Source organism: Siniperca chuatsi, linkage group LG18 (genome assembly GCF_020085105.1).
Source record: "Siniperca chuatsi isolate FFG_IHB_CAS linkage group LG18, ASM2008510v1, whole genome shotgun sequence".
Classification (NCBI taxonomy): Eukaryota; Metazoa; Chordata; class Actinopteri; order Centrarchiformes; family Sinipercidae; genus Siniperca; species Siniperca chuatsi.
This window is the reverse complement of record NC_058059.1, coordinates 13372960-13384648: the sequence shown is the minus strand read 5'-3', so window position 1 is coordinate 13384648 and position 11689 is coordinate 13372960. Positions and strand designations below refer to the sequence as shown.

The window sequence follows — 11689 nt, the reverse complement described above, 5'->3', positions numbered from 1 at the left end:
AGATCAACAAGTTCTTGTTTTTGCTGAATGACCTGACATGTTGCAGCCTTTCCCAATCTTCCATCATCCAACTCTCAGTGATTTAGATTTGAAATCGTGCATCGATGAAAAGTTTCACAAGAGTTAACACAGGCACGCAAGTAAGTTGTATATTGTCAGGCAACATCTACAGTAACTTATCTATCCACAAACACAAAACAAACACACACACAAATACATATTTAGAATGAGATTCGCTTCCTTTGTTGCACACTCACTACATTATTGATGGTTTCCTATTGAAGGAAGTAGAGACTAATCTATCAGTGCTTCCTGTCATACTACTGTCCTTTCCCTTCAATAAAACCAGATGTTCAGTTCAGAAAAGGTACAGAGGCATACACACATCAGGGCCCTTCAGGGTAGGTAAGTTTTTGCAATTTTTCCTGCAAAACATGTTGAACAGTTTGGTGGTTATGTGGTTTTCGGGACATGATTTATTGTGACATTTTGCTGTAAATGTCTGCTGGGTCAGTAGAGCAGCAGCTTGTTTTACTGGAGAATGATCTGTGAGTGTCAGTTACTCCGACTTGGTGACAGGTCAACTTGGCAGTGATGAGAGCCAAACTACTGAAGCACAATACTAGGTGGCTCTTTCATAGCACCTTAATTAAAGTGCATTGCGTTTGCTGATTATTTTACCTGGCACTTCTTCAGTTGTGCATTTTTAAGTAGCAGAGCATATCCTGGGTTTATACATATTATAATGGATGCAATTACTTCTGGATTTTACTTAAGTTTCTATTTGTGTTGGTTATTGTTTAATCTTGTATTAAACTGTCAAACTTTGAATTCATGAAGCTTCTAGTGTAGGTGGAGTATTTTGAGTCCGTTCTGTCCTTGCCATGAACAAGACTGATGGCTCTTTAGAGAACACAGAATCAGATTAGATAGTGGAGGCTGAATTTAGATTTGCCATGAGCATAGAGGATGTAGCCAAGGCCACAAACGGCTCTGACTGGAAGTCACAGATATAGGGACAAACGGGCAGGAAATGAATCACCCACTGGGAACCATATATCCCAGGTTGTCCATGATTGTGAGCATGTACGTGTATGTGTTCTTGAAGAGTGACAACCTCAACAGAAACAGATAACTTTTTGGGGAAAACAGGACACAAATGAAAAGGACTGGATATATAGGCCTGGTCTTGACAGAAGGAATGAGAACTAAGCCAAAAACATAATATCTGTAGATTTTGTTAAAAAGAGCAATAAACTGTATCATCAAGGTCTCATAAAGTGCATAATACAGTTTTGTCAAGTTACTTAGTTCTGTTGTGATACTTTGTTTCCTTGTCACGTCACTGATGTGTTCCTGCTCGGGCATAGAGCCTGGAGGAGAGGTGTAACCAGATCCTGAGGAACATGGAGGCCTCCCTGACAGCCCGGGATCGTGTGGGCATCCAGGATTTTGTTCTCCTGGACGCCTACACAAGTGAGAGTGCCTTCCTGGACAACCTGAGGAAACGCTTCCATGAGAATCTCATTTATGTGAGTCTTCCTGTGTGGTGTAGCCTGGCTCTTTCTCTTACTTTAATTAAACTTCACACCCTCGACCTTCAACCCAACGAGGTCCTAATGCTGCGTTGCCTTCTGCTGAATGTGGCACCTTGTGTTGCTGAAGCAGCAGCTCCTGTTCTTTTCATTTGCAGAGTGAGCAATTTAAAGGTCACTGCTGTCCATAAGGTCATGACAAGTGATTAACCAACTTATTGCTTTTGATAAGAGGAACAAAATTACTTATCAGCAGAGTGATACATGGACACCACACAGCTGGAAGCTTTTTTTTTAATGTCATGTAATGTTGGAGAAAAACAATCTCCTGTATTATCAAATGTGCAAGAGTTGCAGAATATGACTTCCTTTCCTTGTCTTTCTCTGCAGACCTACATTGGGACTCTCTTGGTGTCGGTCAACCCATATAAAGAGTTAGATATCTACAGCAAGAAGCAAATGGATACCTACATGGGTGTAAACTTCTTTGAGCTGCCACCTCACATGTAAGACATTTTTTATTCTGTATTTATTTATACTTAATGTGTCCACCACTTTGGTCCAGACTGAGATAGCTCACCCATATTCAACACATATTCAACTTTCCTTTGAATAAAACATTATCACATTAGAAGGAAAAAAGACAGGATGTCAACATGGCCATAGTGGCCTTTCATCTGTCTACTGTCAGCTAGCTACCTGATAAAGGCATAAAAAAGTAGCCACTAGTTTTCTGATGGCAAAAAACGCAATGCCAGGTCTGAATTTTAAAAGGGGGCTGACTTTGAGCTATTACTGTGCTTTCAGTTATGCACTGGCAGACAACGTCTTCCGCACCATGCAGTCTGAGTTCAACAACCACTTCATCCTGATCTCAGGGGAGAGCGGGGCCGGCAAGACCGAGGCCTCCAAGAAAATCCTGCAATTCTATGCTGTCAGCTGTCCAAGTACCAAACTCCTGAACAATGTCCGGGACAGGCTGCTTCTCTCCAATCCAGTGCTTGAGGTCAGCGATGTGTGTGCCAAAGCTTCTGCTGCGTGAGACCATTTTTGAAGGAAAAATATGATTTTAAAATCAGGCATTTATTTCCTTTTTTATATATCTTCCAGGCTTTCGGAAATGCCAAAACCCTGAAGAATGACAACTCAAGCCGCTTTGGGAAATACATGGACATCCAGTTCGACCACCAGGTGGACTGATATATTTTCATTACATTACAGTGCAAATTAAAGATAATATAACACAGCAATGTAATGACCTCAAGGTTCACGCTAAGCACTGACTAGGGGTTAAGGATTACCTTTCTCCCTCAGGGTGGTGCAGTTGGTGGTCACATCCTGAGTTACCTGCTGGAGAAGTCCCGTGTGGTTCACCAGAACCACGGAGAGAGAAACTTCCACATCTTCTATCAGCTGGTGGAGGGAGGAGAGGAAGAGCTGCTCCGCTGGCTTGGCCTGGAGAGAAACTGCCAGCACTACAGTTACCTGGTGCAGGTCTGTGGAAAAAAACAAACAAACCACACTTAATTTATCTGGTGCAACAAACAATTCTTCACTCAGACTTCTTATTATTTGTCTCCTACAGGGTGATTGTGCCAAAGTTAGCTCTATCAATGATAAAAGTGACTGGAAGATGGTGCGGAAAGCCCTCTCTGTCATAGAGTTCAGTGAGAGTGATATTGAGGTGAGGTACCACAGTAAATCTTTACACACCAAAATTGGACAAAACTTTATTTAAAACTGTGCATGATACATTTTGCTGGTGATTCATGAAGTATCTCTCTCTGGGTGTGATGCAGCACCTGTTTGGAATAATTGCTAGTGTACTCCATCTTGGAAATATCAAGTTTGAAGCAGATCTTCGAGGGGACGCCTCTCTCAACAACAACCAGGAGATGCACTGGGTGTCAAAGGTGAGCTCCTAACAAACTATAGTTTAAACCATTCATCTGTCTCCATGCAAGTTTCTGATGGAGACCAGGGAGCGATTTGGTGTTCACACTGTGGTGTTTTTGCTTTGCCTTTGCTGTGCAGTTGCTGGGGATTCCTACTCAGGTGCTACAACATGGCTTAACCCACAGGAAGATTGAAGCCAAAACAGAGGAGGTGACTTGACTCCTTTTGTTTAATTCAAAGAATAAAATATGTTTAACTTGTTTGTACTGTTCATTTTTAATTTTTGTCATCATTCTGCTGTTAAAGGTGTTCAGTCCCTTCTCTGTGGACCATGCAGTATATGCCAGGGATGCACTTGCCAAAGCCATCTATGGTCGCACTTTCAACTGGTTGGTCAACAAGATCAATGAATCTTTAGCTAACAAGGTGAAAAAAAAACTACTCTGTTTCTAATCTTGCCAGACCTGTCTCATTAAGATCACAGAAATGGGGAGAAAATTGGGTTAACGAGATTTTACCAAGCCTGAGGCAACCATTTGATTGGTTGTGAGTCTGGAAACATCCAATTCTGGAAACAGCACATCTGGCAAATTTTTCTTTGGGCTGATTTTCCTTCCACAATTTTATTTTATTGGTTTTAAAGTAACACCAACACATGACCTTGAATTTCACCAGAGATGTCTGGCCACACAAGACCATCCTTAGCAGATTTTCAGATTTTCCATGTACAGTTAAAACCAGAAATCATATCTGTGTAAATTCTCTGTAGGATTCCTCCAGGAAAACAGTGATTGGTCTGTTGGACATCTACGGTTTTGAGGTTTTCAACGTGAACAGGTGAGCTCATGCACAGATGAGCTGATTCTTCAACAGCATGAAATCCAATACTGACAGTGCCTATGATTTATTTTAGCTTTGAGCAGTTTTGCATCAACTACTGCAACGAGAAGTTGCAGCAGCTTTTCATCCAGCTGACCTTGAAGTCAGAGCAGGAGGAGTACGAGATGGAAGGGATTCAAGTAATAACGCTATCATTCCTTATATTTTCTTGACATTTGTGGCTCACAGTGCTACTAAGGGTCAAAAATAAACTCACATACAATAAAAACTCAACCACTTTTCTTGTTTTTTTTATGCAGTGGGAACCTGTGCCATATTTCAACAACAAGATAATCTGTGATCTTGTGGAGGAGAAACACAGAGGAATCGTCTCTTTATTGGTAGAGATATGATTGAGAAAGACAAACAATATAGTCGCCCACAAAACTAAAACATGGCTGAATTATTGATGCTTGTCCTTTCATTAAAGGATGAGGAATGTTTACGTCCCGGAGAGGCCACAGATCTCACCTTCCTGGAGAAGATGGAGGAAAAGATTGGTGGTCACCCTCATTTTGTCACGTGAGTTCTACACTTTTGCTTTACAGAAAGTGTACGTTCTCTACACGTGGTTAAGGAACATGACCCAGCAGCAAGACCAGCATATTGCATAACCATAAACATCATACAATGACCTACAATGACTTTCCCCTTCCTGCAGGCATAAGCTTGCAGACCAAAAGACGAGGAAAACACTGGAAAGAGGAGACTTCCGCCTCTTGCACTACGCTGGGGAGGTTACATACTGTGTTGTTGGTAAAAGATGAAATACCTCTGTATGTTAAGTAATGTCTTTCTTCATTGCCATTAAACGAGCCAATGCTAAAGCAGCAAACTGACTCAGAGATGTCAGTTAAACAGCAATAACTATATAAAGTTTGCTAACATTAGCTAATGTAGCCGGTATAGAATGACAATTTGTCTTGCTACAAAATTTGCATTGTGTGTGAATGGAGTTGAAGGAGACCAGGACAACTGCTCTCATCTTTGGATAAAATAAAATCAGTACAGCCGCTTCACATAACTGGGCTTCTACGTGCACACCTCTACATACATTTCTCTGTGCCATTACACACATTACATTCTCAGTTCTCAATATATGCATAAAATAAAATACATTACTTTCTAATAGTATTGTTACAGTTCAGCATTGACTCATTTTGACAACAATATGCCTTAAAAGTAACAATATTTCTACCCACCAGAAGCAATGTTTTATATTATATAATGAATACATTTTTTACTAAACATGAAGCTACCCATACTACTATATTTATCAAAAATATTCATAACAAAATAAACAAAGAAATAATGTGGGAGCATACATACCATAACCTGGATAAAAGACCACATGAGAAACTACCTGCGTGGTCTAATTATTGCCATTATTTTGACAGATATCACGATTGCGATATGATTCACGATTAGTGGGAATGATCATTCTTGCATCACGATTTTCGTTTTCACTCAAAAAACTATTAAAATCATGATGATGTGATATTTGTTGGGGTCTGGACCAAACAAAAATGTTTTCTTACATCTGGAGAACAAGATTTGTAGGCCGGGGCATCTCTGTAGCTCTACAGTATTTAATTATAAAGCTGTTTTGTCACACATTTTACCTTTATCAAAAACTTGCAGCTTCTGCGATTTGGATTTCGATAATATTTTGATTAATTGTGCAGACACAATAAAAATACCTTTCCGTGACAAGTTAAAATAATTGGAGGTGACATGCTAGCATGGTTAAAGGTCACATAATGAAAACAAAATGACAAAATAAAAGCTCACCAAAAATATATATAGAGACAAATATGTATATGAAAAATAATAACAAAATGTATACATAAATAACATATTTTTGGTGAACTGTATATATTATTTTACTATATCCGTTACACTGACATTAGCCATCATATACTACTTGTCATATTGGGCTAAGTAAGACATTGAGTGTACTGAATTGAGCAAGAGTGTGTTTTATTGCTTATGAATTGAACTGAGGAATGTGTCGTTGCCAAAAAAATATACATACTCTATTTTAAAGTTTCTCTTTGTTCTTTAAACTTTCAGGATTCTTGGACAAAAACAATGATCTCTTGTATCGAAATGGGAAAGAGGTAATTTCATTTCCTTTCTGAAACCAGGTGACCCTATAACCCATATTAAGTTGGTTGGCGATTCCTTGAAAATTAATCAAATGTATTTGATTCATTGTATTACACAAATACAATGATTGTTCCAAAACTACTGACTTGTAATATCCTCCACAGTTACTAAAAAACTCCAAAATATAACTGAATATATATATATAAAAGTAAAGTAGCATAACTCTTACATTACAGTATTATTTTAAGGTATACAGTATACTGTATATCTGACATGTTGAATGGGTGCTTATACAATTTTCCTATTCTCCTTCAGGTCATGCGACAGTCCAAGAATGCTATTATCAAACACTGTTTTCCTTCTACTGAACCGGACAGCAAGAGGAGACCTGAAACTGTAAGAAACGATTCAGATGATGATGCTCAATGACCCACTGATTTCATGATTTACAAAACTACTATAAACAAACCATAAACACTCATATACCTGCCATTTTCCTGTGACTCCTCAGGTGGTGACTCAGTTTAAGAGCAGCCTGGTGGGCTTGACTGAGATCTTAATGTCCAAAGAGGCCTGGTACGTCCGATGCATTAAACCCAATGAAGCCAAGCAGCCAGGTGAGGCCTTGTGTCCTGAAGATCCTCCACTTCTTAAAAGACCTCAGAGCTCTAGCCAAGCGAAAACTTTTTACTGTATGTTCAGCCTACAGTAAGCCAGTACGTGAAGTTAGACCAGACAGTTTTGACCCCTGAACTCTCTAGATGACCTTTGGTGTCCCCTGCAGGACGCTTTGACGATGTGTTGGTGAGACATCAGGTGAAGTACCTGGGGCTGATGGAGCACCTGAGGGTCAGGCGCGCTGGGTTTGCTTACCGACGCAAATACGACATCTTTCTCCAGAGGTAGCTAAGCACACTTTCACTGCTCTTGTTTTCATCCAAAATGCACATAAAGACATTTGGCAGGGTCTCATTGCCAAATGAGCCACATACACTGCTGCTGCTGCTGCTGTTGGTTTCAACTATAAAGCGGTCTTCTTCTGTGCTCAGGTATAAGCCTCTGTGTCCAGAGACCTGGCCCAACTGGAAAGGTACGGCAGCAGAAGGTGTGCAGCGCCTGATCAAACACCTGGGTTACAAACCTGATGAGTACAAGATGGGCAGGTAGGCAGATGTTAATGAATGGGTGCCATAGACTGTCTATGGTGGGTGCTGGTTCAACTGGAAGAGATTTAGGAACTTCTCATTGTTTGTCTCTTTCCCTCAAGGACAAAAATCTTCATCCGGCACCCTAGAACTCTGTTTGCAACTGAAGACGCCTTTCAGGTCTGCAAACATAAGCTAGGTGAGATGTTGTTCTGTAAATTTAGTTATAACGCTACATTAAGCATCATAACTCCTGAGGGTGAAACTGTAACTGTCATTGTTGCAGCAACAAGGATTCAGGCCAAGTACAAAGGCTACAGAGTGAAAGGAGACTACCTGAAACAGAGAGAGGCTGGTGAGTGTTAAAATGCTCACAGATTTGTTTATAAGCACAAACTAAAAGCTTTTCGTTGACTAAATGTAGGTGAGTGGCCCACATGACAAGCATTTTAAGATATTACTTTTTGTTACCTTGTCTTATCTAAAAAGCCACTAAGATTGAGAACTGCTGGAGGGGTCTGATGGCCAGAAAGGAGCGCGAAAAGAGGGCATGGGCTGTCAAGGTCATCAAGAAGTAAGTTCACACAATGAAATCTATTTGAAGGTTTATTGAGATGAGAGCGATGGCCATACAGTCTAATAGAGTCTATGTTGTGAGGTTACCTGTCATTTGATTTGTTCTAGGTTCATTAAAGGTTTCATAACTAGAAATCAGCCAGCTTGCGTTGACAACAGTGAGTACCTGGCGTATGTGAGGCAGAACTACCTCACACGGCTGAAGGACAACCTTCCCAAAACAGTCCTGGAGAAAGACTCTTGGCTCACCCCTCCGCCTATAATGAAGGAGGTGGGTGATACATGTTTTACACCAACTGTTTCTAGTTATAAGTCTGCATGCGTGAGGGCACAGGTTGGTCATTTTGGTAACGGCTGCATCCTGTAAAGGTGTCAAATCAAACAGCTCATGTATTTTTTCTAGGCTTCCCAGCTGTTGAAGAAGCTCTACATTCGCCACATGGTAGGGAAATATGTTCGAGGAATCACACCACAGAGTAAAGCACAGGTACAATCCACCCTCTTTAACACAATGTTAACAATAGTGTAGGAACCACAATACATCCACTCACAACATGTCTATTCTACATTTTAAATAACTTTATTTTGGAAGCAGTTTGTTGGCAACATTTTGGTCCCAGACAAATTTAGCATCTTACGTTAACTTACTTTAAGACGGTGTAGTCCCTCATTCGTCCAGGAGTGTTCTATTGTAGAAAAGGTTTCAGTCGTAGTCATCTGGACACTGTTTTCAGAATCAAGATTCCGGATGGGAGCCGAAACGTCTTGATTCTAAAAACAGTGTCCAGATGACTACGACTGAAACCTTTTCTACAATAGTTAACTTACTTTCTACTTTCGTACTGTTTCCTTGTTTCCAGCTTCTGTTAAAAGTACAGGCGAGCTCCATGTTCAAAGGAAAGAAAGAAAACTACCCCTTCAGTGTGTGCAGACCGTTCCTGGACACCAGGATACGTAAGTCTGCGCAATTGTTTTCTTTTTATTGAGCGTACTTACTTACAGGAATATATTATTTTGCATTATTACTTGCGATTTTGCACAAGTACAGCATACTTACAACATGACAAAACAAAAAAGTTATATTAGCCTGTGGAGACTGTAGATGCCTGTACATTAGATTAGATGTATGCATGTTCCAGCTTTCAAGGCAGTATTTTTGTATCTGAGATATTTTATTTTGCTTTTTAAATTTGGAATAAATTTCTTTCCAGATTGTGAAAAATTTGACAATACATTTTCATTTACAAATTAAACAACAATTATGCATGCTAAAATATTTTGTGAGCCTGTTAATGGGCTATTTTGCACATTGATAAGCATGTTATAATGGAATTAGTGATACAGATTGTATTATTGTATTCAATTTGTGTGTGAAATCCTCTCATGGATTCTCACTAGTTTTTAAATTTTAAAAATTTTTTTATTAAGGTGCAGAAGACATAAACATCAAAGTGCTTCAGATGATTCAGCATGAGCACATCAAGGTAAACTAACATTGGAATTTACATTGCATCTTTGTCCTTCTTCATCCACTCTGACCACTGTGTGTGTGTCCCTCCCACAGTACAGTGTGCCAGTGGTGAAGTATGATAGGAACGGGTTCAGGCCTCGTGTCCGCCAGCTCATCTTCACCCAGGAAGCCGCCTACCTGGTCGAGGAGGCCAAGATCAAGCAGCAGATAGATTACAGCGCTCTGAAAGGTAACGGGTGAGACAATTAGACAAAATCAGCATCATTATCTGTAGGGAGAGCTATACACATGCTTGAAACTTGCTGTTACATGCATACATGTGATTAAAGTTTCTAAAGATCTTTTTCTTTATAGGTGTGTCGGTCAGCAACCTGAGTGACAACTTCCTGATCCTTCATGTTACATGTGATGACATCAAGCAAAAGGTAGACCTATCAACAGACTGGTGTCTATGGATATCCAAAACACTGGCAAAACAACCAATGCCTAACTTAAAGGGATGGTCCACCCCAAAATCAAAAATACATATTTTTCCTCTTACCTGTAGTGCTATTTATCCATCTAGATAGTTTTGGTGTGGGTTTCTACATATGGAGATATCGACCGTAGAGATGTCTGTCTTTTTTTAATATATTGGACCACATGGAACTCGGCTAGTGGTGCTCAAAACGCCAACAAACTACATTTGAAAAACTCAACAGTAGAGAGATGGCAGGAAATGAGGGGAGAGAGAGAGATGGGGAACAACAGGCAACAAACATCTTTGGCTGGACGCGACCCAGGGATGTTGTGGTTCATGGTCAGCACCTGTAGACCACCGGAGCACCCTGCCGCTCAATTAATTTGTCAAATTTGCACTGACACTACGCTGCAGGGATAATCATCATCACTTTGGACCTTTGCCTTACTAGTGACCAGCGTTTGCGTAGCCAGGAATCTTGAAATGTTAATCTTCATCTGCCAGGAGAGCTGGGTGAAGGATTTATTCATAGATCTTCATAAGTCAATAATCATAAACTCAAAAATGTGGTCCATGATCCCAAGCAGCAGACCAGATCAGAAACATTAATTAATGAATCAGTTCATTCAAGGCTTAGGGATTATATAATCATTATATCTAACAATTGAGGGACTGAAGCCATTTGTTCTTTCAGGGGGATCTGGTTCTGCAGTGTGACTACCTGTTTGAGGCCCTGACTAAGCTGAGTGTTATTGCCAACAAGCAGAACTCCATCAAAGTGGTCCAGGGCAGGTACAGAATCAGCAATTTACTATGTAGTAATGTTAATTTGAAAGCTAGAAATCTAAATGGCAAAAACGATGGATGAGCCTAATTTAATGTGAAATTGTTATTGTCTCTTGCAGTGTGCGATTTGACATCCAGCCCGGCAGAGAGGGGTTTGTGGACTTCAAGAGTGGTCAGGAGTCCATGGTCTACAGGGCAAAGAATGGCCATTTGATGGTGGTGAGTGTGGAATTCATCAAAGGATCATGTTAAGTAAAATTACTTTTTGTATAAACAATGGGCCGAGCTCTTTACTTTCTTCTTTAGGAATCTACGAGAACCAAGTCCAGATGATGTTGCCAGTGATTTGGGATGATGTTGCTGTAACAGCCATGCTTGTTCTGTAATCCTGCTCCATGGTTGTTGCCAATTGTGTTTTATGTCAGCTGATTTTTACTTTTTGCATCTTTGTTACAATGTTATCTAATTATGTGTATGCAAGTATTACACAAGTACTGCCAATATCATAGTTGTAGACAGCAGATATCAAGCTCATAGCAGAGCCTAGCCAGAATATCAGTGAGTCTGCTTGGTCCTAATATCTGGAGTTTAAATCATTTCATTCATGGAAATCAACCATACCATCTGAAATCCTGTCTTGATGATAATAGTAGAGAACAAATATGACATATGTGTGCAGCCATGAATATTTATAATACCTCACCCATGTTGTACCATTACATTAAAACATGTTAAACCACAACGGACACTGCATGTGTAAAGCATCTGGATTTTTTTGTGAAATTAGTTCAGTACAGAGCAAAACATTTTAAATGGACGCTGGATCTATACA

General features: G+C 40.0%; 1 protein-coding gene across 4 annotated transcripts; it reads left to right on the top strand.

Moving 5' to 3' along the window:
- Positions 1-334: 334 nt before the first annotated feature.
- myo1hb (myosin IHb) lies at positions 335-11610 on the top strand. Of its 4 annotated transcripts, none has more exons than XM_044174357.1 (32): positions 335-405; positions 1371-1532; positions 1926-2041; positions 2343-2541; positions 2646-2726; positions 2850-3029; positions 3121-3219; positions 3335-3448; positions 3570-3641; positions 3738-3857; positions 4201-4268; positions 4345-4450; positions 4571-4651; positions 4741-4832; positions 4972-5066; positions 6384-6430; positions 6735-6815; positions 6931-7036; positions 7204-7321; positions 7469-7582; positions 7687-7763; positions 7851-7919; positions 8054-8138; positions 8249-8411; positions 8544-8627; positions 9001-9094; positions 9569-9624; positions 9705-9840; positions 9966-10036; positions 10766-10863; positions 10977-11076; positions 11164-11610. In XM_044174357.1, exons 2-32 carry the CDS (start codon positions 1407-1409, stop codon positions 11188-11190), a joined length of 3075 nt encoding a protein of 1024 aa, XP_044030292.1. In that variant the 5' UTR covers positions 335-405; positions 1371-1406; the 3' UTR covers positions 11191-11610. The 4 variants fall into 4 exon arrangements, with proteins under 4 accessions (XP_044030292.1, XP_044030296.1, XP_044030293.1 ...); XM_044174358.1 differs by having other exon boundaries at positions 367-401; XM_044174359.1 differs by lacking the exon at positions 335-405 and having other exon boundaries at positions 1371-1476.
- Positions 11611-11689: the final 79 nt, after the last annotated feature.

Coding starts and splice junctions, on each gene's coding strand:
- myo1hb (XM_044174357.1), top strand. CDS start 1,407: ATGGAGGCCTCCCTGACAGCCCGGGATCGTGTGGGCATCCAGGATTTT. Junction 1,533..1,925: donor TCCATGAGAATCTCATTTAT/GTGAGTCTTCCT, acceptor CTTTCTCTGCAG/ACCTACATTGGGACTCTCTT. Junction 8,412..8,543: donor CTCCGCCTATAATGAAGGAG/GTGGGTGATACA, acceptor TATTTTTTCTAG/GCTTCCCAGCTGTTGAAGAA.